This window comes from Cantharellus anzutake, assembly GCF_015039405.1.
Source record: "Cantharellus anzutake strain C23 chromosome Unknown EI90scaffold_173, whole genome shotgun sequence".
Lineage (NCBI taxonomy): Eukaryota > Fungi > Basidiomycota > Agaricomycetes > Cantharellales > Hydnaceae > Cantharellus > Cantharellus anzutake.
Window position 1 is genome coordinate 1 of NW_024067123.1, and position 27,303 is coordinate 27,303.

General features: G+C 47.5%; 10 protein-coding genes across 10 annotated transcripts; 5 read left to right on the plus strand and 5 right to left on the minus strand.

Moving 5' to 3' along the window:
• Nucleotides 1-437: 437 nt before the first annotated feature.
• EI90DRAFT_3022748 (cytochrome P450) lies at nt 438-2,775 on the minus strand (the record flags this gene model as incomplete). The annotated part of the gene is made up of 10 exons (XM_039057808.1): nt 438-476; nt 527-684; nt 753-780; nt 861-1,165; nt 1,220-1,388; nt 1,447-1,881; nt 1,913-1,962; nt 2,084-2,124; nt 2,214-2,417; nt 2,486-2,775. The coding sequence occupies 10 exons, from the start codon at nt 2,773-2,775 to the stop codon at nt 438-440; spliced, it is 1,719 nt and encodes a 572-aa protein (XP_038908205.1).
• Nucleotides 2,776-4,955: 2,180 nt separating this feature from the next.
• Nucleotides 4,956-7,289, minus strand: EI90DRAFT_3136874 (cytochrome P450; the record flags this gene model as incomplete). Its single annotated transcript, XM_039064823.1, has 9 exons — nt 4,956-4,994; nt 5,046-5,203; nt 5,271-5,298; nt 5,379-5,683; nt 5,737-5,905; nt 5,964-6,481; nt 6,545-6,630; nt 6,724-6,927; nt 7,000-7,289. 9 exons carry the CDS (start codon nt 7,287-7,289, stop codon nt 4,956-4,958), a joined length of 1,797 nt encoding a protein of 598 aa, XP_038908206.1.
• Nucleotides 7,290-7,512: 223 nt separating this feature from the next.
• Nucleotides 7,513-8,616, plus strand: EI90DRAFT_601626 (uncharacterized protein). The gene is made up of 5 exons (XM_039067851.1): nt 7,513-7,652; nt 7,717-7,824; nt 7,885-7,900; nt 7,967-7,983; nt 8,034-8,616. Exons 2-5 carry the CDS (start codon nt 7,799-7,801, stop codon nt 8,410-8,412), a joined length of 438 nt encoding a protein of 145 aa, XP_038908207.1. The 5' UTR covers nt 7,513-7,652; nt 7,717-7,798; the 3' UTR covers nt 8,413-8,616.
• A 2,120-nt stretch (nt 8,617-10,736) lies between these two features.
• EI90DRAFT_3092308 (cytochrome P450 monooxygenase CYP63) lies at nt 10,737-13,106 on the minus strand (the record flags this gene model as incomplete). The annotated part of the gene is made up of 9 exons (XM_039062436.1): nt 10,737-10,807; nt 10,859-11,016; nt 11,084-11,111; nt 11,192-11,496; nt 11,549-11,717; nt 11,776-12,293; nt 12,368-12,453; nt 12,523-12,726; nt 12,817-13,106. 9 exons carry the CDS (start codon nt 13,104-13,106, stop codon nt 10,769-10,771), a joined length of 1,797 nt encoding a protein of 598 aa, XP_038908208.1. The 3' UTR covers nt 10,737-10,768.
• A 1,542-nt stretch (nt 13,107-14,648) lies between these two features.
• EI90DRAFT_2950354 (hepatocellular carcinoma-associated antigen 59-domain-containing protein) lies at nt 14,649-15,855 on the plus strand (the record flags this gene model as incomplete). The annotated part of the gene is made up of 7 exons (XM_039055392.1): nt 14,649-14,767; nt 14,826-14,987; nt 15,038-15,130; nt 15,179-15,391; nt 15,445-15,560; nt 15,626-15,765; nt 15,820-15,855. 7 exons carry the CDS (start codon nt 14,649-14,651, stop codon nt 15,853-15,855), a joined length of 879 nt encoding a protein of 292 aa, XP_038908209.1.
• A 179-nt stretch (nt 15,856-16,034) lies between these two features.
• Nucleotides 16,035-17,635, plus strand: EI90DRAFT_3147752 (uncharacterized protein; the record flags this gene model as incomplete). The annotated part of the gene is made up of 7 exons (XM_039065550.1): nt 16,035-16,088; nt 16,140-16,332; nt 16,396-16,537; nt 16,586-16,804; nt 16,859-17,121; nt 17,179-17,328; nt 17,388-17,635. 7 exons carry the CDS (start codon nt 16,035-16,037, stop codon nt 17,633-17,635), a joined length of 1,269 nt encoding a protein of 422 aa, XP_038908210.1.
• Nucleotides 17,636-17,885: 250 nt separating this feature from the next.
• On the plus strand, nt 17,886-20,854 carry EI90DRAFT_3147753 (AAA-domain-containing protein; the record flags this gene model as incomplete). Its single annotated transcript, XM_039065551.1, has 12 exons — nt 17,886-18,061; nt 18,127-18,252; nt 18,324-18,507; nt 18,537-18,823; nt 18,873-19,203; nt 19,257-19,394; nt 19,445-19,747; nt 19,794-19,958; nt 20,013-20,094; nt 20,147-20,347; nt 20,403-20,482; nt 20,531-20,854. 12 exons carry the CDS (start codon nt 17,886-17,888, stop codon nt 20,852-20,854), a joined length of 2,397 nt encoding a protein of 798 aa, XP_038908211.1.
• A 195-nt stretch (nt 20,855-21,049) lies between these two features.
• Nucleotides 21,050-23,298, plus strand: EI90DRAFT_3092323 (phosphatase 2C-like domain-containing protein). Its single transcript, XM_039062437.1, has 5 exons — nt 21,050-21,355; nt 21,413-21,534; nt 21,591-22,135; nt 22,187-22,315; nt 22,371-23,298. Exons 1-5 carry the CDS (start codon nt 21,091-21,093, stop codon nt 22,951-22,953), a joined length of 1,644 nt encoding a protein of 547 aa, XP_038908212.1. The 5' UTR covers nt 21,050-21,090; the 3' UTR covers nt 22,954-23,298.
• Nucleotides 23,020-25,560, minus strand: EI90DRAFT_602233 (uncharacterized protein). Its single transcript, XM_039067852.1, has 4 exons — nt 25,138-25,560; nt 24,590-25,086; nt 24,144-24,531; nt 23,020-24,091 (listed from the first exon to the last, which is right to left on the minus strand). Exons 1-4 carry the CDS (start codon nt 25,429-25,431, stop codon nt 23,087-23,089), a joined length of 2,184 nt encoding a protein of 727 aa, XP_038908213.1. The 5' UTR covers nt 25,432-25,560; the 3' UTR covers nt 23,020-23,086.
• Nucleotides 25,561-25,612: 52 nt separating this feature from the next.
• EI90DRAFT_3092325 (Nin one binding Zn-ribbon like-domain-containing protein) lies at nt 25,613-27,242 on the minus strand. The gene is made up of 4 exons (XM_039062438.1): nt 26,995-27,242; nt 26,797-26,942; nt 26,221-26,744; nt 25,613-26,170 (listed from the first exon to the last, which is right to left on the minus strand). Exons 1-4 carry the CDS (start codon nt 27,212-27,214, stop codon nt 25,717-25,719), a joined length of 1,344 nt encoding a protein of 447 aa, XP_038908214.1. The 5' UTR covers nt 27,215-27,242; the 3' UTR covers nt 25,613-25,716.
• Between the last annotated feature and the right edge of the window lie 61 nt (nt 27,243-27,303).

A 27,303-nucleotide genomic window follows, 5' to 3' on the forward strand; every position in this document is an offset into this window, starting at 1 on the left:
CATTACCCTAGATAGAGTCCGATTGTCTGATCTAATTAGATGACGAGAATTAAGTAATTGGTACTTATGGTACTAGATAATTAATCCGCAGCCATTCACTTAGGTGGGTCGGAGTCGTGAGTTGAATTGTATGTGTAATCCTGGCGTCGTTGTTTGATTCCGTACGGTGGGGCATGGTTGCCAGGCTTCACCAGTGGCCGGGTTGGGTTGAGCGGAAGGCAAGGGTAATGATTTACGCTAGTCAGCTGTGAGGATCGGCGATCCATCACAGCACTGGAGCATGGACAAGTAACTGTCCGTTGAATACTCATTTGTGTTGAGGGTACAATTACCGATCTTACGCGAACCCAATAGGACCGAGCCCCCTTCTGTACAAGCAATTCTCGTTGAAAATTCGTTCACTCTGCTGGAAATCAGGCAGCTGAAAGAGCTTGAATCTAGCTATCCGCAATACTCATATGGACCCAGCATCCTCCCTGTTACAATCAACAGGAGGTGCGTTCAACTTCACAAAGAACCGACGCACTTTGATGAACAAACTAATGCACATTTTCGGCCATATCGTCTCGATCCCCTTCCTACCTGGTGCGCCTCTCCATGATGCGGGCGGGCATGAACCGTCAGGCGCATCTTCTTGTTGGCGGAGGGTGAATGTGTCAAATGCTTGGAGTATTCGAATCATTACTATCGGAAAGAGGACGAGGTCCATGAGAAAATCAGGGCAGAAGGCCAGGGTGTACGGAACGGCATACTAAAACTTGCTTGGTTGTACGCGAAGTTCTGTAAGGGAAGGAGCAGCAATAAGCAACCACCCATTCGGATTCCAAATGTAACATTGTTATCGGCACAACCGCACCCACCCGACCCAGACAAATCCTTGGCCCAGCGCCAAAAGGTAGGAACATAAATGGATCATCAGTCATCTTCTTCACCCTCTCCTTGTCAATCCACCTTTCAGGATCGAATTCGTCCGCATCAGAGCCCCATAAATCTTTCCGACGCTGCATGAGTAGTGGCGTGAACAAGACTGTCGTACCACCAGGAATGTAGATGGGTTTTCCATTGGTGGTTTGGTCAGGAGGAAGGAGTGTCGATAATCTCGATGAGCGAAGGTTTAGTGGGGCGGGAGGGAAGAGACGGAGTGTTTCGTTGAGAACAGCACGCACTGTTTGATTCAAAGATTGAATCAAAAGGGGGGAAGGTGGAAAAATTCACTCACGATATCTCATCTTTCGGACGTCATCGAAAGTTGGGGGCCCATTGGGGACATATGTCAGTACTTCTTTTCGCAATGTCGCCATTACATCCGGATGTAAGCAAAGCAGGTATGTGGTAAATGTTAGCAGCGTAGCAGTTGTATCCCTGGCTGCCGTAAGGATGTTGATCAGCTATTGTACAAAATGAATCAGGGTTTGTCATGAAAATGAGGATGTAGGTGTGTTTTACCTCATCCCTAATCAACTTCAAGTCATTCGTCATATCCACCAAATGATCTACTAGATTTCCTTCATCAGGATCACGCTGCTTCATCCCCCTCTTCCTTTTTTCCTTCAAAGCATCCTCGATAAGAGGATCAATAAATGCATCAACAGCTAACCTATGGATCTTCGTCTCATCTTTCCAGAATTCCATCAACCCCCAAACCTTCAAAGGCCCTCTCAGGTTTCGAATAAGCGTGATTTCCTGCAACTTCTCAAAGGGGTAAGCGAAAGAACCATATGAACCCTCAGGCTCAGTTCCTTTTGGACCCAGTTTGGATTTTTTGTTGGGGGGAGGAAGGGGAAGGTCAAGTGTGTTGAAAGTTGTGCTGCCAAAGAAAAATTCGCCTGCCGCATCCATGGTAAATCGGGAAAAGATATCCTGGATGTCAATGGCTTGGAGCTGTTGGACGAGCGAGGAGATGGGTGAGGACTTTATCAGTGTATCGTTCGAAGATGCCAAAATCCTGGACACGTTCTCGGGCTGCGATTCATGTAGACAGTCGAAAGGGGTGGAATGTGATTAATACTATTGTGTATAATGAGATGCGGAGGACAAACCGAAAAAGGGGCGCGTCATGGCTCTGTGGGCTTTCGCCTCGCACCGTCAGCCCCCCCGATCCCATCACCGAACGACCGTCTGGTCCTATAAGGCAGATAAATATTGGTCGTAAGTAGTTAGCGGAAGGCGAAAGGAACTTTCTCGGACTGGCAGGGTGAATGAAACTGGCTCACCTCATTCGGAACTCAGGTCCCTTCCAGAAGTTATCGAATTCCGTAGCTAGAACTGCCTGCATAACCCTATGATCCCTTGTTACATAGGTATCTCTCCAGAGCGTTCCAAGGTTAAACGTCGTCACTTCATCCCCACCTCCAGGCGACGCAAACAGGCGCTCAAAGCTTTCCAGAACATATCCTTCCTCGGAGAATTTTGCCAATCTTTATTGCATATTGAAATTTCGAATATGAGAATAAAAGTGTTGGCAGATAAGTGGGTAGCAACGTACGATAAAGCGATATCCAAGTTTCCAGGCCACTTCCCCTTCAGCCTAGGAAGATACACCCCACCCGTTTTCTTCGCCTCGTTACCATTCTTCCAGTCTGTATACTTGACGTTCACCGTCCAATATGCAATACATATCGAGAGGCGCCAGAGGCTTTGTAAGAACAACCCGTCCGTGAGCAGAGATGGAAGGAACGAGAGGAGAAGAGAGGCGATGAGGAGAGGTGGGATGAAATCCTTTGCGAGCTCTAGTATGAGTTGGACGCGGTAGTTATACTTTAGACTGGATGACATTGGGGAGACGGAACTATGCCCTAGAGGGATCACGATATATATATGCTGATTAAATGTACAGAAGGCCTCTGACTGCCATGGGTGCAAAGGGCGTCCAGAAACGGACAGGACAGTCATGCGGGCACGAAAAATAAACTGCTTCAATCATCATTCTGACAGACGCTGCCTCGAATGGTTGAAAGTCCGATTGTCTTGTCTACCAGCGATTGGGTAGACGGCCAAACGGCCAGATGAATTAAGGGCGCTTGCGCAGACCGGGCCGGCGGTAATGTGGAGCCCCCGAGTCACACGCACAGTAGCGTTACAGCCGTTTTTGGCTTGGTTGTCACGTGATCCGGTTTGTTGCTCGTTGCCCGAAGACAAGGCTCAACAAAGAGTGCACCATATCTCAGCAACTACATAAGCTAATCACTTGCGGTTTGCTGAAAAACGTTTGTATATTTATTACGCCCGGAACTTTCTTAGCGATAACGATAATTTTTATTTTTCATGATTTTAGGTTTTACCCCTTTTACACGATCTTCTCAACAATGGCTGGATAGAATGGGCCGTAAATTGGGCAGAAATAAGTCTCAATGTGCCCCTTGGGACCTTTTTTTTTCTTTAGTAAATATGTTGCATTTTGAGGTTTTTATCACTCAAACGTTTTCTTTGGTAATGGAAATCCGTTGTACAGAGTTTTCTCAATAACCACTGCGTGGAATACGATGAAACTTATGTTGAACGCACTTGAGTTATATATCTCAGGATACCTTTTTTTCAAGTTAATCGGTTGCTTTTTCCGCTGGCATGAGCATGTATAACCGCGGGGAATGTGCAAATGATAAAAAAACAAAAATGCAACCAATTAACTTGAAAACAAAAAAGTCCCGAGGGGCACATTGAGACTTATTTCTGCCCAATTTACGGCCCATTCTATCCAGCCATTGTCGAGAAAATCGTGTAAAAGGGGTAAAACCTAAAATCATGAAAAATGGAAATTATCGTTATCGCTAAGAAAATTCCAGGCATAATAAATATACAAACCTTTTTCAGCAAACCGCAAGTGACTAGCTTATGTGGTTGCTGAGATATGGTGCCTGTTTTCGGGCAACGAGCAAGGGCGGAACCCAAAAAAACCACGTGACAACTAAGCCGAAAACGGCTGTGTTGGCATTTGTAATGCGTGTTCATCTTTCCCCTTTCACGTTCTTCACACGTTCTCTCGCACAGTGCCCACAGGTAATCATTCTTTTACCCTAGATGATTGATTGTCTGATCTAATTAAATGACGAGAATTAATTGGTACTTAGATAATGCAGAAATTAATCCGCAGCCATTCGCTTAGGCGGGTCGGAGTCGTGAGTTGTAGGTGTTGATCCTGGCATCACTGTTTGTATTCCGTACGGTGGGCATGGTTGAGGGCAAGGGTAATGGTAGGAAGTGATTTACGCTAGTCAGCTGTGAATCCACACAACTGAGGTTCCGAGCGTGACACAAAATAGTCAACCGGCTTCTCCTTGTGACCTGTGACAAGCAACCGGAAGAGGTGGCAAGGTTGGTGTGACACCAGCCACAGTGGCGCTGGAAATGTCCAACTGGCAAATTTTCGTTTTGATACATTTTACACCAAAAAAAACTACTTCCTTGCAGACGGCTTTTGTTTTCATTGAATTTAATTCGATTTCACACAGCCGACAAGGATCATTCAACCGGAACGTCCCACTTACAGCCGGACCGGAAGGTGCGTGTGATGCGTGACCGGTAATTGGTCGTGTGGGTAGGATCGGCGATCCATCACAGCACTGGAGCTCAGCTATGAAGCGGACATGCATGGACAAGTAACATTGAATCACTGTCCGTTAAATACTCATTTGTGTTGAGGGTACAATTACCGGTCTTACGCAGGCCCAATCGGGCCGACTAGCCTCCCTTGAAAATTCGTGTTATAATAGCGGCATTGCAGCCGGACACACTGAGCACGACATCAGTGTCATTAGATATCGTACTCTCAGCTCACACAATGCACTTATATAGATCTCTGAGGGACAAAAGCGCTAGCAACAATGAAAACCTTAGCTTTGTCTCAATGGTGGAAACGTATTGTTGACTAGCCAACCATCGGCACAAAGGGCATCGGAATGCCATATCAACAATTCGTTCATTCTGCTGGAAAATCAGGCAGCTGAAAGAGCTCAAATCTAGCTATCCGCGATACTCATATGGACCCAGCATCCTCCCTGTTACAATCAATCAGAGGTTGCGTTCAACTTCACAAAGAACCGACGCACTTTGATGAACAAACTAATACACATTTTCGGCCATATCGTCTCTATCCCCTTTCTACCTGGTGCGCCTCTCCATGATGCGGGCGGGCATGAACCATCAGGCGCATCTTCTTGTTGACGGAGGGTGAATGTGTCAAATGTTTGGAGTATTCGAATCATTACTATCGGAAAGAGGATGAAGTCCATGAGAAAATCAGGCAGAAGGCCAAGGTGTACGAAACGGCATACTAAAACTTGCTTGGTTGTACGCGAAGTTCTGTAAGGGAAAGAGCAGCAATAAACAACCACCCATTCGGATTCCAAATGTAACATTGTTATCGGCACAACTGTACCCACCCGACCCAGACAAATCCTTGGCCCAGCGCCAAAAGGTATGAACATAGATGGATCATCAGTCATCTTCTTCACCCTCTCCTTGTCAATCCACCTTTCAGGATCGAATTCGTCCGCATCAGAGCCCCATAAATCTTTCCGACGCTGCATGAGTAGTGGCGTGAACAAGACTGTCGTACCACCAGGAATGTAGATGGGTTTTCCATTGGTGGTTTGGTCAGGAGGAAGGAGTGTCGATAATCTCGATGAGCGAATGTTTAGTGGGGCGGGAGGGAAGAGACGGAGTGTTTCGTTGAGAACAGCACGCACTGTTTGATTCAAAGATTGAATCAAAAGGGGGAAGGTGGAAAAATTCACTTACGATATCTCATCTTTCGGACGTCATCGAAAGTCGGGGGCCCATTAGGGACATATGTCAGTACTTCTTTTCGCAATGTCGCCATTACATCTGGATGTAAACAAAGCAGGTATGTGGTGAATGTTAGCAGCGCAGCAGTTGTATCCCGAGCTGCCGTAAGGATGTTGATCAGCTATCGTACAAAATGAATCAGGGTTTGTCATGAAAATGAGGATGTAGGTGTGTTTTACCTCATCCCTAATCAACTTCAAGTCATTCGTCATATCCACCAAATGATCTACTAGATTTCCTTCATCAGGATCACGCTGCTTCATCCCCCTCTTCCTTTTTTCCTTCAAAGCATCCTCGATAAGAGGATCAATAAATGCATCAACAGCTAACCTATGGATCTTCGTCTCATCTTTCCAGAATTCCATCAACCCCCAAACCTTCAAAGGCCCTCTCAGGTTTCGAATAAGCGTGACTTCCTGCAACTTCTCAAAGGGGTAAGCGAAAGAACCATAGGAACCCTCAGGCTCAGTTCCTTTTGGACCCAGTTTGGATTTTTTGTTGGGGGGAGGAAGGGGAAGGTCAAGTGTGTTGAAAGTTGTACTGCCGAAGAGAAATTCGCCTGCTGCATCCATGGTGAATCGAGAAAAAATGTCCTGGATGTCTATGGCTTGGGAGCTGTTGAATCGAGTAAGGAGATGGGCGAGAACCTTCTCAGTGTACCGTCCGAAAATGTTGAAGTCTTGGACACGTTCACGGGCTGTATTTCATACAGAGGGCGGAATGTAATTATTAACGGCATATCGAGGTGAGGATGACAAACCAAAGAAGGGGCGTGTCAAGGCTCTGTGGGCCTTTGCCTCGGCACCGTCCACTACGAAGATCCCGTCACCGAATGACCCTTGGGTCCTATATGGAAGACCGCCAAAGAAAGGCAAAAATTAATTAGCCAAAGGCAAGCAGGAGGAAGCGAAGGCTTGGAGGGGATTGAAACCAGCTCACTTGATTCGCAGGTCAGGTCCTTTCCAAAAGTCATCGGACCTTGTAGCTAGCATCGTCTGCATGACCCTATGGTCCCTTGTTACATAGATATCCTCCCAAAGCGTTCCAAGGTTGAACGTTGTCACTTCATCTCCGGTTCCAAGCGACGTAAACATACGCTCAAAATTCTCCAGAACATATCCTTCCTCGGAGAGTTGTGCCTGTCTTTATGCATGTCGGGAATTCACATATGATAGTAATATTTCTGGCATGGCAGATGAGTAAAAAGCAACATACGATAAAGCAATATCCAAATTCCCGGGCCATTTTCCCTTCAGCCTAGGAAGGTACACCCCACCCATTTTCTTTGCCTCGTTATGATTCTTCCAGTCTGCGTATTTGACGTTCACCGTCCAATATGCAAGACATATCAAGAGGCGCCAGAGACTTCGTAAGAAGAACCCATCGGAGAGCAGAGACGGAAGGAACGAGGGCAGAACAGAGGCGATAAGGAGAGGAGGGATGAAATCCCTTGCGAGCTCCAGTAGGAGGTGGATGCGATAGTTATAGTTTAGAATCGATGGCATCAGCGAGGCGAGGCTGGAACTATGCCTCTGAGACTGCACGCACAGCAGAAAAGGCGCAGAATATATAGTGCTGACTGAATGTACAGAAGTCTCTTACCAACACTGGTGCGAAGACTAGAAACGCCAAATAGGATAATCATATTGGTATTATGAAAGATAGGGTGATCAGTCCCTCAAACCCCCAACATTTGCCTCCGGCAGTGCTGCACGGACGTTGTCCAGATGGTCGAAAGTCTCTACTTTAGTAGAGGTTGGGATCCTGCCTACGAAAGTCTGGTGCAAATGAATTAAGGGCATGATGGACTCGACCAACTGAATAGGAGCTAAATTTCAAATTGCATTAAATAAGGTACAAATTCTTAGGTAATTAAAATCCAAAAGGGGACTTCTGTACATAATTCCCGCACTCACGTGGTTTCAAAACCAGCTGGCTTTAGTATAGCCACGAAGCCGCTACTCCGCCCTCCCTTCATCATGCAGGTATTTCTGACGCGGAACCACTGACCTCCATGTATCATCAGCCCACCGCTATTATGTATGTTCCTCCAAAGTATGGGAAGCACTCTATACTAATAGAGGCTGCTAATCTGCCTAGGGAAGCACGTAATGCAGTAAGTACAATCATGTTTCCTGGTTGAATTGAGCCCCTTGCCTCTCATCACCGATCTCTCTTGAAGAGAATGAGCAAGGACATGTAAGAGGACTTCCTTCAGCTCGGCATCTCATGGCCCTGAAGGACAACAGTGCAGAGGGACTCGTTTCGGCTCGCACCATTTGGGACCGTCTTGGGACATTTCCTCATGTTAAAATAAGCCATGATGGTGACCTCCTCATCCCGATAGCTCTTTCCCGAAAACTCTCCCAGCTTCTTGATGAAGAGGAGAAAGGGCTCACAACTGAAATTATCGACATTCCGACCCTGCCTACACAACATCTGCCGCATCCCCCCCTTCCCTTTGACAGTTTTAGCCATCAGTCATCTCTCCATAAAGTAACCAGAGTCACACGGAAATTATTCACCGATTATACTGTTAATTGGCCGCTTGGAGCAGTTGTTGAGTATCCAAGAACCACTGACTCCCCAGAGGAACGCATCGTCCATATATTCCATGCTATGCACTGATGGATCACAACGGTGCACATCCTCGGTGCAGGGAACAACATTCAACTTGTGAGTGTCGTATTGCGTGTAATTGTATACTGATTCCTAATTTAGGTCAAGGAATGAAAGTTTGCGAGTTTTGTAACCTAGAGTTACAGTCCATCCAGCATGCCGCGATGATGTCAGTACCCGAGTCCGTGATGAACATCACCTGCATTGCGGAAATCCCTCGGCAGCTAAACATTTACAACAAGCAACCCAAGATCTTGAGACAATGATGAGTGATGCTGAACGCGATGTGCTGAATGAGAAATTACGCAATAATCTCGAAAGCCGGCGAGGACGTGATCACTCTGGCTAGCGGTGCCGTGGACGGCTGGTTCTGGAGATGGATTATGAAGATCCCCTCCATCGAGAAACCCTCTATGCTACAAGTGTGGCAAGATAGGGTACTCGTTTGAGTGCCCGGTCTCCAGGCGTCGGGTCATTACTGGATTTATTGCTATTAAATAATTAATTGATGTTGTCCATGAAAGAAAGCCACCCGCCAGGCGCAATAGGCACTTGCGACTCGGATGTCCATGGATGTCTGTAAGAAGTCGGTTGCGGCGCAGGACACCCTACGCCGCAGAGCCCGTGATGACTCTTTTCAAACTCGTGACCAGTTTGCATCCTAGATGCAAGCCGCAATCGGACAGAACAACTACATAGTAAACCTAACTACACCACCCGGTCAGTGAAGCGGGAGGTCATGTGAGTGAAAAAAAAATAGGATTAATTTAGAAAATTAATTCTGCAATCTGATTCCAGATTTCTATATTTGGAATATTAAAGTGCTATCTACAAATCAAGTGCGGTGACTTTGTCATTGATGCATTAGCCTGATGGCTAATGCCGGCGTGGGTTTATGTTGTTTAGTTGTTAGGCTCCGGTTCGATTCATGGGTGGGTCTGACTTTTTTTTTTTTCCGGGTTGTCGGGTTGGGGGTTTGGGTCAGGGGGTTGTGGTTAGGGGTTGGGTTTTTGGGTCGGGGGTTGGGGGTTTGGGTTGGGGGTTGGGGATTTGGGGTTGGTGGTTGTGTATTGGGTATGTGTCTATTTTTAATGTAAAGGGGGGTTGGGTGTCGGGTCGGGGGTTGAGAGTTTAGTCGGGGGTTTGGGTGGTGGGTATGTGTCTATTTTTTGGGTTGGATGGCGGTGCAATACTTGATTTGTAATAGTGACCGTTGGCTGGTTTCGAAATGAATTGCTACCCATTTTTTTTTCTGGCACATGACCTCCCGCTTCACTCACCGGGTGGTGTAGTTAGGTTTACTAGAACAACATTGCCCCATTCCCGCTACTCTGTAGCGGGTCTTGTAAATTTTTCGACCCTGATTGAATGCGTTTGATGACAAGGTCCTCTATTATTGATAACCCAGGGTCCTCCCAACTCACTAACCAATTTCTCTTATACCGCACCACTCTCGTACCGTTTACTCTGCCGCTCTTTGTACTATCGTCCCACTGTGCTGCTTCTTTCATGCTCTCCGGACCACCGCTACCTTCCAGTTCCTCCACTGTTTGTACTGTGCCGCATATTCGTGATCACCTACTTGCGCATATTCTGTTTGGCGACTGTTACCAAATTCCCATCGGGCCTCCGTGTGCGTCCATCTTTGCATCCGATTTCCAGATTATGACAGATATCTTCATAATGTACTTACCTTTTTGCTCTCCTCTGTATGCCCATTCAAATATTATTGTTGTTCACCCAATTTTGGTCGCGCATTGAGACGTCCGAGATTGGAAGGGCCAATGACCTCAACAATTCAGTGTGGGTCATGGAAATTGAATATCATTGGTTCATCTGACGTGCTGATCTTTTTGCGTTGTGCTCTATTGTGTCTCGTTCGCTGCGGTAGGAGGACAGAAGAGTGGCGGGACCTGCCGCGTCAGGCGGTGTCCACCAGTTATTGACCGCATAATGTTTTTTGTTTACTGAAAAGTTTTAGTGGAACCCCAGCAGCTTTCGCGAGACAGGTGTATTTGGAGTTTTGATAAACCCATGTAGTCGTTGTACCGTACCCAATCCAACACATAGAAACTTGGGGAAGTGCAACCAAGGCTGCAAATATTTACGCTAGTCAATTGTGAATATATGTCGGGATCGCACAACTCTGAGGCTCAGCCGTGAAGTGGACATGCATGGACAAGCGACATTGAACTACTGTCCGTCGAATACTCATTTGTGTTGAGGGTACAGTTACCGATCTTGACAAACAGTGCTGGGCCAGTGAGACCGGCGAGCCTCCCTTCTATACACGCAATTCTCTCATTGAAAATTCAATCTTGCAGTTTGGCTGCCTTGGAAATCAGGCAACTGAAAAAGCTTCAATCTAGCTATCCGCAATACTCATATGGACCCAGCATCCTCCCTGTTACGCCCAATCAGAAGGCGAGTTCAACTTCACAAAGAACTGACGCACTTTAATGAACAAACTAACAGCCATTTTCGGCCATATTGCTTCGATTCCCTTCCTACCTGGTGCGCCTCTCCATGATGCGGGCGGGCATGAACCGTCAGGCGCATCTTCTTGTTGGCGGAGGGTGAATGTGTCAAATGTTTGGAGTATTCGAATCATTACTATCGGCAAGAGGATGAAGTTCATGAGAAAATCAGGCAGAAGGTCAGGGTGTATGGAACGGCATACTAAAGCTTGCTTGGTTATACGCGAAGTTCTGTAAGGGAAGAAGCAGCGATAAACAACCATCCATTCGGATCCCAAATGTAGCACTGTTATCGGCACAACCGCACCCACCTGACCCAGACAAATCCTTGGCCCAGCGTTAAAAGGTATGAACATAAATGGATCATCAGTCATCTTCTTCACCCTCTCCTTGTCAATCCACCTTTCAGGATCGAATTCGTCCGCATCAGGGCCCCATAAATCTTTCCGACGCTGCATGAGAAGTGGAAAGTACAAGACTGTCGTGCCGCCAGGGATGTAGATGGGTTTCTCATTGGTGGTCTGGTCAGGAGGAAGGAGTGTCGATAATCTCGATGAGCGAAGGTTTAGTGGGGCAGGCGGGAAGAGGCGGAGTGTTTCATTGAGAACAGCGCGCACTGTTTGATTCAAGGAATTGAACCAGAAGGGGGAGATGGAAGAATCACTCACAATATCTCATCTTTCGGACGTCATCGAAAGTCGGGGGCCCATTGGGAACATACGTCAGTACCTCCTTTCGCAATGTCGCCATTACATCCGGATGTAAGCAAAGCAGGTATGTGGTGAATGTTAGCAGCGTAGCAGTTGTATCCCTGGCTGCCGCAAAGATGTTGAACAGCTATTGTATAAAACGAATCAGGGTCTGTCATGGAAACGAGGATGTAGGTGTGTTTTACCTCATCCCTGACCAACTTCAAGTCATTCGTCATATCCACCAAATGATCCACCAAATTTCCTTCATCAGGATCACACTGCTCCGTCCCTCTCTTCCTTTTTTCCTTCAAAGCCTCCATGATAAGAGGATTGATAAACGCATCAACAGCTAAGCTATGGATCTTCGTCTCATCTTTCCAGAATTCCATCAACCCCCAAACCTTCGCACTCCCTCTCAGACTTCGAATAATCACGATTTCCTGCAACTTCTCGAACGCGTAAATGAAAGAACCATAGGAACCCTCAAGCTCGGTTCCTTTGGGACCCAGTTTGGATTTTTTGTTGGGGGGAGGAAGGGGAAGGTCAAGTGTGTTGAAAGTTGTGCTGCCGAAGAGAAATTCGCCTGCTGCATCCATGGTGAATCGGGAAAAAATGTCCTGGATGTCTATGGCTTGGGAGCTGTTGAATCGAGCAAGGAGATGGGCGAGGACCTTTTCAGTGTACCGTTCGAAGGTATTGAAATTTTGGACACGTTCACGAGCTGTATTTCATATGGAGAAAAAAAGGGGGGTGGAATGTGAGTATTAACGATATATCGAGGTGAGGGAGACAAACCAAAGAAGGGGCGTGTCAAGGCCCTGTGGGCTTTTGCCTTGGCACCGTCCACTCCGAAGATCCCGTCACCGAACGACCCTTTGGTCCTATATGCAAGGCAGCCAAAGAAAATTGGTCGTAAAAGGCGAAGCGAAGGCTCAGAGAGGAATTCCCACCTCATTCGCAGTTCATGACCTTTCCAAAAGTCATCAAACCTTGTAGCTAGCATCGTCTGCATGACCCTATGGTCCCTTGTTACATAGGTATCCTCCCAAAGCGTTCCAAGGTTAAACGTTGTCACTTCATCTCCGCTTCCAAGCGATGTAAACATACGCTCAAAATCCTCCAGAACATATCCTTCCTCGGAGGGTTGTGCCAGTCTTTATGCATATTGGGAATTCAAGTATAACATTATAGGATAGTAATCTTTTCAGTACGAAGTCCTAGCAGATGAGTGAAAGGCAACGTACGATAAAGCAATATCCAAGTTTCCGGGCCATTTCCCCTTTAGCCTAGGAAGGTACACCCCACCCATTTTCCTGGCCTCGTTATGATTCTTCCAGTCTGCGTACTTGACGTTCACCATCCAGTATGCAAGACATATCAATAGGTGCCAGAGGCTCCGTAAGAAGAATCCATCGGAGAGCAGTGATGGAAGGAACGAGAGGAGAGCAGAGGCGATAAGGAGAGGTGGGATGAAATACCTTGCGAGCACCAGTAGGAGGTGGATGCGATAGTTATACTCTAGAAACGATGGCATGGCGAGAGAGGAAGTCTCTGGTGCGAAGACAAACTAGAAACGCCGGACAGTACAATCGTATTGTTACGAAACACAGGGTACCACGACCCATATTTGTAACATTGGTAGTCCTTCAACACTTGCCGCTTCCTGAATTGCTTCCGATATGCTCGACAGTGCTGCATAGACATTGTCCCAAATGGCCGGAAGTTCGGGATTGGTACAAATGAATAAGATATGATGAACCAGAGAGAGACCTTAATATTGATGTTCCCGGTATATATGCTGACCGGAATAGCCTTGCCATTTGCTGGAGGCTCTTGGCCAGGCGGTGCTTTGATGCTGTCCGTTTCGAGTGACGAACGATATGATATTGCCGCTTTGGCAACATGTGCTTGAGTCCGCATGTCATGTCAATTATGGAATATGGCTGTCACGTCGATCTTTCCATCAAATTGGTAATATCGTTCTGCACTTCTTTCTCCCATCGCACCTTTATTAAGCTGTCGCGGGTGTTCTTTCCCCTCTTCCTTTGAGCATACTACATTACATACTTACTTAATTATTATATGCATGCATCACCATAACCTAAGTGATGTATGTATATACATGATATGTTGATGAGTTGTTCGTGTTGAAGTTTCTTGATTTGTACATAGTGAATTTGAGTCCTGCGGAATGTACTTCTTGCGCACGGACAGGATTGCCCCATGCTTCCGTCCATGTTGATGGACGCAGTCGAGGATGGCTTAAAACTTGCCACTTCGCACATTTTTTCTCCTCTCTCCTCAGTTCGCATACTTGGAACTGAGGTGAGATCCGCTTTATCTTTGGAACCTAGTCTTAGATGTTCTGATAATGTAAATACTTTTTTAGCGCTCATACGGCGCTAGTTCATAATTCTAATAGTTCGTAGGCGAAGCATAGCGCAAGTGCACGTGGGACAAGGGCACCTCTCCAGATGTAACCACGCCAGCGGCATAAGTAGCTATGGTAATGACAAGATATCAGACAAAAGTGATAAAGATCGAAATCAGATGCGAATAAGCACTACATCTGGCACGTAGGCAAGAGTGAAACATGGACGAAAGGGCATCATATCAATAACTGATATGAGCATGATAGGCGCATCGTCATGGCTCATCCAGCACACGCCCCAGCACTTGCCGCCATCTACATTAATACAAACGCCTCGCAAGCTCGGCCAATCAATATTATTACTGCCTCCTGCATCGCTTCCGACATGTGCGACCCGCATATATAGGGCCCATGTCCGGGTGTCGGCGCAAAGCTGAAAATGGATGAGGGCATTCTCCTGCAGTGTTGCTAGAGAAGCGTGGGACTGAACACGGGCGATGAACATCAGAATGGATCCCTTGAGTGTACATCGAATCGCCGAGATTCAAAATGAGCAAGTATCAAACGGAAGGCCAACGCCCTTCATGCGTGCTGTTTCAACAAAACCCATGTGGTTACGTGACAAGCAAGTTCAACACTGTATCGAACTTATGCGTGGGAAACTGGTGGACTGCCACAAGGCCGCTGGCCGTCAGTAGCCCCACTATGTTCAAGAAGCGCACTGTCAAGACTAAGCCAAGGAAGAAGGAGGCATCGCAGGAGCCAGAGGTTCTCGGGGACTCTCGGGATGCTAGCCAATATGACAACGAAGAGGAGAAAGTAGAGTGAGTGGAAACTTAGCTCTCTCAGCCCTTCTGTCTCAGGAATTTTGCCAGTATATAGCTTACAGGACCTTCTAGCGATACGTAGACTCCAGAGGCCGAAGCAGGGTATTGATTATACGAAGCTCAACCAAGGTGCTCCACAAAAGAGGCGCAAGCCGAAAGAAGAGCCGACGTACGGTCTTCAGCCGCGGAAAGGCGATACACATCAAGATGATGATGAGTCAGTTGTTTACTTTGTGAGACAGGTTCAAGCATCGAAATCAATTCCAGTGATCCAGATGACGAAGAATCGAAGGCTCGCAAGATAGTACGCTCGAACAATTTCACCCAGCAAACCAACGCACTTGATGTGGATAAGCACATGTAAGTAGTTAAAGTTGAATTGTTTGTTTTGTAGCTTAGGCTTAATAGGATGGCTTACATTGAAGAGAACATGAAGAAGCGAGGGGCTGGTAGGGATCTTGATGACGAACTTGAAGATGAAAAACCCCACGATCCTCAAGAGGCGCTCTTTAAATTTGATGAAAAATACCGGGCAAAGCCTAAAACACTTGAGGAGGAAGGGAACGTCACGAACAGTTTAGCAATGTTGACTGCCATTCCCGAAGTGGATCTTGGGATGGAGTGAGTGACTATATTGGACATTTTATATCATTCTTTCTGACGATTCCACTCAGTGTTCGTCTCAGGAACATAGAGGAAACGGAGAAAGCGAAAAGACATGTTGCAGAGCAACGTCGAGCGCGCTTTCATCAAGGTCAACACAATGAGCCAGATCTTGGATCTACACGATGTTCGTCCAACCATTCATTATCGCTGTTGGCGCTACGAACGCTGACATCGGAATGGGCCGTTCAGTCTTTCGACCAAATCAGCACCCACAGGAGTCTGATGCAGAAGCTCTACGACGAGCGAGATTGGAAGCTCAGGGAATTCACGTGGAGCCAGAGACCAAACGTCCAAAGAATGACCGACGGGATGTGGCCACAGATGAACAGGTGCGTTGCTTGTGCCTATACCTTTGGCTCACTCTCATTCTGTGCGATGCAAAGGCTATGGAACGTTTCAAAAAGCGAATGAGGAGATAGTGAGCAGTGGCTCAAATAGCCATTTTGATTAGTATTTATCTTTGTTAAATACCGTCTTGCTGTTCTTCTGTGCATTCTTGCAATTGTACCTTCAGTGACATCAAGCGCTGGTTTCCTAGGAAGGATATGCACCCGGCAGGAGCCGCAATTCACATTTCTCGACGCCTAATTCACTAAAAATGTCCGAATCAGACACTATCGCCCTCTTCGCTGAGGGGACTTTCGAGGAGCAGGTGCATATGGATTACTAAGCTGACGGGGATAGCTTCCTTACTTTGGCATAGGTCCAAGATCTTGTCAACTATATTGTCCGAGGGCTTTCCGATGAAAGCAGAACAACCGCTATAAAACCTTTCCAAGAGTTGTTCATTACCCGCAGCGGTCGGACGCCACTAAATAAGGACGCGGAACGAAAAAAAAAAGTTATATCCATGGTCATCGCCGAAACCAAAACTCTTGGGCAAGGATCGGAACGAGGCAAGAAAATGTGAAGCCTATCGTATTGTCATGTGGTGCTGACATGAGGTCTCAATTTGGCAGAGATTGAAGGATTTTTCAACCTTTTAATATCGCACGTACTGACCCTCTTCACGGATACATCGAGTGCAAAAGGCCAAATTGAACCGTTAATTGCAGTCATCACATCGTCCGCGTCTGAAAGCTCTGTTATCAAGTATAGAATGTACGTTTGCCATCTACCGCGTAATAGCCCTGACTCACTCATTTACAGTCTCTCTAATATTTTCAATGCTCTTCCACGACAATCTCCAATCCGATTGCAGGTGTACAATGCCTTGTTTTCTTTGGCGACGTCGAACAAAGAGTTAGACACAATACAAGTCAATAAATCTACGGTTGACCGCTGGCTTTCAGAGTGGGATGTTTCTCCTGATGAGAAAGGCACATTCCTGAAGTCGTTAGCGATCGCTTTTGAACAAGCGGGCGATGCGTGAGTGCGTCCGGGCTGTTTACGACGTTGCTCATTTTGGCACTGTTCTTATAGTACCACCTCGTACTCCTATCTGTTTTCTCGACTGGAAGTGCTTCCAGATGGATCCTCGGAGGCAGAGCAAGCAGCTATTGATGTGATAATCGCAGCTCTTCGGTTACCGACTGTATTCGATCTAAACAAGCTGCTAAAAACGAGCCGGCTCGAAATAGTGAAGGATCGCCCACTGTTCGCTTTACTTCGGATTATCGCGCAAGGTGATCTGAAGGACTACAAACAATGGGAGAGTGGCAATCAACAGGTTCTGAGTAAATCAGGTGAATCCGTCTGCTTTTTCCTCTTCTGATGTGCGATATGAACATGCGCGCTATCAGGGCTGGATGCGGCCGCCGTGGAAAAAAAAATCCGCTTCTTGACATTGGCTACACTGGCTTCGGATTATGTCGGGAAGGAAATTAGTTATTCGAAGATTGCGTCCACAATACAAGTACCTGAATCTGATGTTGAGCTCTGGGTTATCAATGGTAACGATGAGGTTGAACTATCCGTGGTCATGATGCTGACTGTTGTTCGATATCTATAGCGGTCAGATCAAACCTCTTAGCAGGAAAGCTCTCCCAGTTGACCCAAACTTTCTGTGTTACACGGTCCATAACACGCGCGTTCCAAAAGCCTGATTGGAAATTATTGGAAGAGAAATTGAGCTCCTGGAGGACGAATCTTATTGGCGTGTTGGAGGTGGTGGAAAGTGCACGGAAGTCGGCACAACCTGCTCCCACTGGACCTCCAGTTCATGGCGACCTTGCTAAGGAGGCTCCTGCATCTACCTAGAATAATTTTCTCGAGTGAGGATTTGGGCGATGTATTTTTTGATCCATTGTCGTTGATCATTCTGGAAATGTGGTGTGTCATCAATGCTGACGTCCAATTGTGTGGCGATGTAAGTACTCCGAAGTCGACACGCAACCAATTTGCACCACAATCTCAACATTTGACACGTTGAATATTAACAGTTTTCTGGGACAAGCTAATTATTCTTAGCTCTCAGACCTTTCTTTACATCATTCTTCAGCTTAACTAGATGGCCAGCTTCTTTCGATCCTCCAATTCTAGCAGTCCAAGTCCGTACACGAGAATTAATTCAGACTCCAATCAGTCATCAAGGGGACCGCGTCCTCCTCCCCCTCCTCCCCCTCAGCGTGGAAATGAAACCTTCCTTGAAAAGATAACGCACCGATCTCGACCGCAATCCGCTAAGTCAGCAATATTCCTTTACAGGCACTTCGAGTAAACATGTTGACAGTTGATATACGGCAATTTAGTATGACCGTTGCCAATGCCCCTAATAACGAGTTAGGGCTCACAAACTGTTTGATCGCGAGCCCCACCGATTTTCTGCAACATGGACAACAAGTTCGAGTTAATAGACGCTTCCCCGTCACAGTTAGGTCAGCAATAGATACCTCATTGATGTCCCCCTTACCGTGCTGTGTGCTCACAATGAACGAAAACCCCTTAGACACGACACAACTCCATCGATGGTTGCTGGCCACATAGAGCCGGGAAGCCTTGGCGTCAGCATGTTTCACCGACAATGGATCGGGCTTAGCCCTGGAGACGTCATTCAAATCGAAACAATAGATCTAGGGGATGAGTGGCTTGGCTCGCTCGACCTGGAGGCCAGTATAATGCTCATTCTCTTAGTCACGCGGAGGCTCTGACGCCACTGCAGGTTGGCTTTAACAAGAAGAATGCCCAAGCAATTGAAGTGTTCGACTCTGAAGATATGAGTCGAGTCCTCATCAAGAACTATAGCAACCAAGTTTTCTCGCCCGGTCAAATTGTGGTTTTTGAGTATCATGGTCAAACTCTACGAGCTACTGTGACAGGGATATCTCTCTTCGACCTTGGGAAAGGTGGAAACCCACTTGGGCCCATGGGTCTTCTGATGGAAAAAACGGACATTACGTTCATCAAAGCCTCCGATAGCTCCATTAAGATCAAGGGAAGCTCCAAAAAGTTGGGCTTTGCAGTAATGGTCTCGGAACCGCCTCTAACAGATCCGTAGGGCACCTCCAAATGCAATTCTGGCGCCAAACTTCAAGTTCGAAGATATGGGTATTGGTGGTTTGGACGCAGAGTTCGCCTCAATATTCCGCCGAGCCTTTGCCAGTCGAGTGTTTCCGCCAGGGTTGGTCGAGAAACTGGGCATTCAACATGTCAAAGGGCTGCTGTTGTACGGCCCTCCTGGGACAGGGAAGACACTCATGGCGCGCCAAATTGGAAAGATGCTGAATGCCAGAGAGCCGAAGATCGTTAATGGGCCCGAGATTTTGGACAAATTTGTTGGGAAGAGCGAGGAGAACATTCGAAAGCTTTTTGCTGATGCTGAGGCGGAGGTTTGTTAATACTTTGTCTCATTTATCGCCCACTAACGGATGGGTTTTCATAGTATAAGTCAAAAGGCGATGAGAGTGGGCTTCACATCATTATCTTCGATGAATTGGACGCCATATGTAGGCAACGGGGCACTGGGAGTGCCGGTGGCACTGGAGTTGGGGACACTGTCGTCAACCAACTTTTGTCCAAGGCGAGTGACTGTTTTGAGAGTGAAGAACTTTGTCTGAGTTACTTGGTTAGATGGATGGTGTGGATCAACTCAACAATATTCTTGTCATTGGTATGACAAACCGGAAGGATATGATTGATGAGGCACTCCTTCGACCTGGCCGACTCGAAGTTCACATGGAAATCTCTCTTCCCGATGAGCACGGTCGTCTTCAAATCCTGACCATTCATACCGCCAAGATGCGCAATAATGGGATAATGGACCGCGACGTCGGTCTTCCAGAACTTGCTTCTGTAACAAAGAATTTTTCTGGCGCAGAAATTAATGGTTTGGTTAAGAGTGCCGCCAGCTTCGCTTTTAATCGCCACGTCAAAGTAGGTGTACCCTGCGATCCGAAGTAAATGCTTATGTTTTCTTTAGGTGGGGACAATGGCTGGCATTTCTGATGATGTCGAGAACCTTCGCGTTAACCGAGACGATTTTATGCATGCTCTGGAAGAGGTCCGCCCGCTCTTCGGTGTGTCAGAGGAAGAATTGGAGGCTGTAGTCCAGAACGGGATTATCCACTACGAGACCAATGTCGATGTTAGTTACGGCGATCCTCATTTGCTTAGGACTCCTGATTCGAAATCATCTTAGACATTGTTGCGGGATGGGCAGCTCTTTGTGGAGCAAGTCAAAACGAGTACTCGAACACCCTTGGTCTCCGTTCTGTTGCATGGTACGTCACTAAATAACCGCTGAGTCCCGATCGATATCCGATGTGATTGTAGGACCACCTGGCTCCGGAAAAACCGCGCTTGCCGCAACTATTGCTCAGAGCTCTCAGTTCCCGTTCATTAAATTAATCTCGCCTGAATCCATGGTCGGGTTTTCAGAGGGACAGAAGATTGCCGCAATAAGCAAAGTATTCACGGATAGCTACAAGAGTCCAATTAGTGTCATTGTTGTTGACAACTTGGAGCGATTGTTAGGTGAGAGGCATTGAAAGTTTTGAATCTTCATTGGAACCTTAAATTCTCATCGCAGATTGGGTACCTATCGGTCCTCGATTCTCTAATGGTGTACTCCAAGCCCTGATGGTATTGATGGGGAAGCGTCCTCCTAAGGTGCGCCCAGCCGATGTGGTTGCAATCCTCTAGCTAACATCTCTGTAGGGGAGGCGGTTGCTGGTGCTCACTACCACATCTCTGCGGCCCATGCTGACCGAGATGCAGATGAATGACATATTTGATGCGGAGATACGAGTCCCACCGATCACTAGTCTTCGTGCATTAGATCGTGTCTTGGACGAAGTGAAGCTCTTCCCCTCACGGACTGAAAGAGGCAGAGCGCTGGCGTTGCTCGAGCAGGCAGGTTTTGGCCATGAAGGGCGTCTCAACGTGGGCATTAAGAAGCTCCTCAGCGTGATTGAGATGGCTCGCCAAGATCCCAATGACATTGCCGAGAAACTGTGCAGTGCTCTTATTGGACTATTGTGAATTGAGAATTGGAGTTAGAGCTATGTAATTGTATTTTTACTATTCCATCCCTGTGATCCTGTTGTTGGCGTCGGATTGCCTATTTTAATTCAGTTGGGGGGCGGCCTCGACTCACCAAGGAAAGGTTGAGTCTTACTTTGTTAAGCGCGCGCCTCCTAGCAAACACGGGTGCTAGTATCGTGTGCAAAACACGCCGGTGTCGCACAGGGTTTTTCTCATCCCCTGATTCTGATCATATGCAGCGACTTGGCTCACCACTGAGGCGCGCGGCTTTCCTGACACTTCCTGTCGCTACTGCCGGCATTGCCTGGTATAATTATCCGTCGATCAGAGACTTCATGTCAGGGTCTAAGACGTTTGAAGTCCATCTCAAGGAGCGTGGTGCAGATGGGAAACCTGTGCTTAAAATGCACTCTCTGCCTCGCTTGAGCGAGGCTGAGGTGGACGCAAAGCTGCGGGAACACGCGTACGGACAAACTGTTCGTCGGTATGGCGGATTGAGTATGTATCAATGGAGCAGGCATTGAGAGTTGCATGCTCATCTTCGCGTTGTATCAGCCTGGAAGTACCAGACCGCCTTTCTGGCCGCTAATGATGGTATTGAAGATGCGCACTCTCAAGCATTGGTGGAACAGGACATAAGCTCAAAGGCGCCACCGGGTGATTTGCTCTTTTTTGCGGTACGTGTAATTGCATACCAGCCTTGTCCCGAGCTAATTTTTGCACATGCGAATAGGTAATGGATGGCCATGCAGGCCCTCATACTTCCAGACTTCTCTCCCGCACGCTCATACCGTCCGTGGCGTTTGAACTCGCATCCCTTATTAGTTCCCCACTGCCAGCCGCTTCGCCACACTCAAAATTGGTTTTGAACTACTTCAAACGCTTCGTCCCATACTTGTCTTCCCCGCAGAAGAATCAGATCCACGGCGTGGACCCATCCAATGTTTCGGAGGCCATAAAGAATGCCTTTGTCAAGCTCGATCACCAGATTATCAATGCCCCAATTGGACACTTAAAACGTCTACAGTCCCAGAAATCTGACGTAGCACCTCATGAAGATCTAATGTCTACGCCCTTAATGCTTCCAGCGATGTCAGGCTCATGTGCTCTTTTCGCTTTGCTCGATACAGCAAGAAGAGACATGTATGTTGCGTGCACAGGTGATAGTCGGGCTGTTGCTGGATATTGGGATGAGCCAGCTGACGGCAGTCCCGGTTACTGGAGAGCGGAGGTTCTAACGGAGGATCAAACTGGCCGGAATCCCAATGAGCTGAAACGGTAAACAATTTCGGGGATAGTTGATGTCTCCTTTGGTTAATCGTTGATTAGAATGCAATCCGAACATCCTGCGGACGAGGCTGACACTGTTATCCAAAGAGGCCGTGTATTAGGTGGGCTTGAGCCAACTCGAGCCTTTGGAGATGCTCGCTACAAATGGGCCAGAGACATCCAGGAGAGGTGAGATGAACCCCACATCGGTCCACTCTTTTCACTTTGCCTCATTCGAATGTAGTCTTGTGCAGAACTTGCTTCCACCTAACACACCATTTCGAAAAGCCCCCAAAGACTTGAAGACTCCTCCGTACGTTACATCCGAGCCTGTCATCACCCACCGCAAGTTGGATTTCATATCAGATCCCTCTTCTACCTCGGTATCGACGACTCCAGCAAAGCCGAAATCCACTTTAAGGTTCGTCGTGCTTGCAACAGATGGACTGTGGGACGAACTTTCGTCCTCCGAGGTCGTTTCTCTTGTCGGCGGTCACCTAGCCGGCCTGAAGGGGTCCGTGCCAAAAACCGCTCTCATCGAGACGGTTCGTGATACGGAAGGTGCTATGGGGGTGGAAGGTAAATCTGCATCCGTCTCCGAGAAAAAGCAACGGCAGCGGGAAACTGGAGAATGGGCATTTGTTGATGACCATGTTGGAACGCATGTCATACGCAATGCGTTTGGTGGTGCAGACCGAGATCGCTTGGACAAGAAAATCTCCATTCCTCTAGGGATGGCGAGGAACTTCAGAGACGATGTCACAGTGACGGTCATATGGTATGAGAAATCGAACCCTCAGGCTGAAATAGTCAAAGCAAAGTTGTGATGCATGGGCAAGGGTGAAAAGCGGTATAATTTACAGCTGAAACATGCGATGGTCGTCCATGTACGATCTTTAATGAGTAATATAATGTCTACCGAAGTCGTCCAAACACACAAACGAAAAAAAGAGACTAGGATTATGTTAAGATTCTCTTGTTCATTTTGGGTTTCATGCGGCTTGCCATGCTCGTTCGCTGGTCCTGATTTGAACGATCCTCATGGAGATTGCTTCGCAATGCGTCTCGAGAAAACGGAGTGTGCTTGTGCCTTCGTTTATGGTCGTGCTTCTTGGATCGGTTGAACCGCGGAGGGAAACGGGCTGAGTTTTCATCGAGATGAGAATGACGCCGTTTCTTCTGCGGAGCGCCGTAGAACGAAGACTGCGGAATTGGGGTATCAAAAGATTTGGATGGAGAAGGGTCGATACTGTCAGATGGTGGTGATTCTAAGACAGGATCAGATCTTCGAGGTACCGTTTCATCATCCTTCTCAATGGATGGAGTGGAAGTGGTGTTGACAAGTGTGGATGAGGAAGACAAAGATAATCCTGGTACTTGAGTATCTCTCTCCGAACCACCGTCGTTGGTTTCTGCCTCCGAAGAATCGTTCGTGTACTCAGATAGAGCCAGAAGCGCCGATGACGATAACGTGATGGATTTTCCCTTTGTCGCTGCAGTAATCCTAGCAGCTAACTTTATAGCTGCTGGATCCTTGGAGGGGGTTTCTGGAGCTTTATGGCCTAGAAGATCAGGCTTCTCGAATGTGGGTGATACCTTTATCTTCGCTTCGGTATCTGGGGGAGAGACCTTCGTCCCAAGGTCCTCTTCATCATCATCGTCAAACATTGCTTTTCTCTTTTTCTGCCCTTGATTCTGCACGGATTTTCTGGGAAGGATCTCCGCTGGAGCGGCAAGGCCTGAGGCAGATATGGCGGCCTCCAAAGCCTGACCGGCGTCCTGCGCGTAGAATAATACATAGGCATTTTTGAGATCGAGGGGAATGCGGGAGCACTGTTCCACAGAATCATCGTTCATTTCGTACCAACGGCCATTCTTACCCTTCACATGAGCGAGATAATGACCCGAATTGGGCCCAGAACCAAAGTGAGAGATGACGGCATACAAGGAATATCGGGGTCCAAACTGGCATGAACTTGAGTTATCGTCATGACGAAGAACCAATTCAGAAACGTACCTGACCCGCACTCATATACTTGTGAAGTGAGAGGTGCTCTTCGTATCTAACAGAATGTGACACTTTTCTTCCTAGTGGAGTAAACCGCTTTAGGTGTATTGTAAGGATTTGGGGGGCATCATGGATGGTGAACTGCTTCTCCGCCTCGACAGGTTTCTTGCATTTCTCGCACTTATACTTGTCCGCGCCAGCCAATACATCAATGGCAACGAATGAGTCCAGGGCAGCACGAATAGAGGGCCGCCTTGCGACGTCAATACTGAGGTCGAGCAGAGAGTCAAAAGTATCTGAAGGGTGGCTGCATGAACGACAGGTCACTCGTGACCGCAAGCGACCTCCGAAGATCTGATGTACCCAGGTAGTTTCCTTTATACCATGCGGTAACTTTCTGCAATAAGAAGTCACTTCAGCAACAAAGATAGACGCACATAATCGGGCGAACATACGGGTCCGTTCCATGAAGAGCACTTCTCTGGAACGCATCTACGGTGTAGCGTAGAAATTCGTGGGCATCTTCTTGTCTCCCATGCCGAAGACTTTTGGCGATGCTTTTTAGGTTCTGCAGTACAGGAATCGGTGTGTATGAAGATGGTCCCACATTGGCGGTTATCGTCTTCGTAGCCAGATCTTTGAATTTACATGTCATGCAAAATGTGCCCACACTTGCTGGACAACGTTGACTAGAGGTGTGCTTGCTAGCTACCCATATCAGAGCAGGCGTATGCAGAAGGCATTGTAACACAGAATTCAAGAAGCAAGTATTGCCGACATTATTGAGGCCAACGCCAACGTTCCTCGTTCTATGGACCCATTCATTGGGGATTTCGATGGGATAAAGGGATTTTGGTGCTTCGGGTGCGTTCGACCCACCCGAAACAGAATGTATAACAGGGGCCAGAGGATTTTGAGCATTAAGCCGCCCAGCGCCAGGCGTCAAAGCATCCTGCGAATTTTTCTAGCTTGGTAGGAATCCTGCACATATAGACTTATCTACCTTAAAATGGGGCTCTGAAGAACTCTCAGAGAGCTTGGTATCGTCAAGTAGGATCATGTTAGCCGTGGGTTGGATGGTTGGATTCGCATCCTCTGCTTCCCTAAAAGCAATAGGGGTTGCAATCAAAGCACTTATAAGGTTTTTCTGAAGGCTTCCGGATAGGTTTGAGATGCCATTTCCAATGGAGGGTCCAGGGTTTGAAGGCTCTGAGGGCATTTGGGCCAGCTTATCGCTAGGAATCTCTCTAGATGATGCATCAAAAAAAGACGGCAGGGACGCGACAGCAGCTGCCATCACGTCTACGGATCGGACGCGGGTCAGCGCAACGGTAAATTGACGCGCGAGGATGGCGATGAAGGTGGCGAGAGCTGTGGCGGGGGGTTGCAAATTGTAGCATGCAATTGGATCCGGTACCGTTACCAAACTCAAAAACAAAGACGAGAGCGACGACTCGTCGACTCAAAAGATGTTGTTAGACTCGAAAGCATATGTGAAATGAATGGAATGAAGGCCCGAAAATGGTGCAGGATACATAGATCTGTACGTAATGGGGAAGCTTGAACGAAGGACTGCGGGATCCTATTTCTTCCTCCTAGCTCCATGTGGATTTCGTCTACCATACCCAATCTCAGGCAGTGTTGGGATCGGTTTGGTCGATACCCCGAGTAGCATGTTTGGCATCCAATCAGGATCTGCCCAGCCGTCCTTGCCCTGCGCTGCAGCAACCGCACTCTTCATTTTCTGCTCCATTTTCTTGGTTTGGGCTCGCACCCTTTTCACCGCGCGCTGGAATTCTATCTGATCCTCGCGCAGAATTATATTATTCGTACCCCTACTACCTGGTTTCGGCAGTGGTATCGAATATATCGTTCCTCGAAGGTTATGTTTGTAATTTTTCTTCAGATGGACGTGGACAGTGGGAGCAGTGCCTGAGGGAGACCCAGGAGGTGGTGCTGCCGTAGAAACGGATACTCGAGTGAGAGTTGCGTTCCCGCACTTTGGACAGAACTTTTTTGTCGGATCCTTAACTAGGCTGTGCAGAACATCAGGGGCTTATCGATAAGGAATATAGATTCCACTTACGTGCAGCAAGCATGACATCTCAGCATCTTTGTTGACGCTTCCATGAGTTGCCTCCCTTCAAAGCTAATGAGAGGAAGATGGAGGTGCATTAGGACATTTTGCATGGCATAATCAGCAGTCATGCATGCCGCTTTCAGGCGAGCCTGCTCGTCCCCGAGATCGGCGTTAAACTCCCCCGGAAATTTATCACGAGCCTTTATTGTTGAGACGTTATCAGGTGTGATCCATTCGCCCTCCCCGTCGTCATCAGAGGGAGGGTCCTCGAAAAGGGGGGCCACTTCAAGAGCCGGAGGGCGAGATCCAGAGGGCTCTTCTGGGAGTTCTGATATCTGAAGACCAGACAAATCTAGAGAATCCTCATCTCCATGGTTGTCCTCGTTTGGGTTTGCGTCGCCATCGTCCGCATCGTTAGTATCAATGCCCGAAGGCTCCAAGGACGAGGGGTCGGGATTATTTGTCGCATTACTTTCCAGGTAGGATCCAGGCTCCTTTTGGGTGGGTTCTGGCCGTTCGGGGTTTGATCCCTAAAGACAGAATCATTCAAGACATAATCCGCAAGGCCTAGATTAGACTCACAGATTTCTCTGGAAAGTTGGATGTAGAAGTAGTGGAGTCAGCCTCAGATGATGCTTTGGTGTGAACGGTATGTGCCAAGGCCAACACAAGCAAATCCGTGCTGGAGAGGACACCGTAGTCCCCAGATTTCTTCGCCGCCTCGGAAACTATAAAAGAAACATCAGTAGGGAACGCCCAAAAAACACCATATTTCCGCGCCTTTATGGAATGATAAGAGATTTGGGTTGACAACTTTGATGTCGATGCCTAGCAGCGGAAGTCTTTCGAGGTACGCTCTGGCATGTGACGATTGCACCTCAGTGATAACCTGAGGCACCGTCACATATGCCTTAGCTATTCCCCTAAGGGCTACCTCATGAACTAGCGGCCCCGTATCAAGGATAAGTGTGTCTATTCGAGGGGTGGACTCGGAGTCCATTTTTTAGATGTGGCAGTGCAGTAGATCATTTGCAACCGAATTCGCCATGATTAGGCACAAGTATGACTTCGTAATAATATATAGACGCT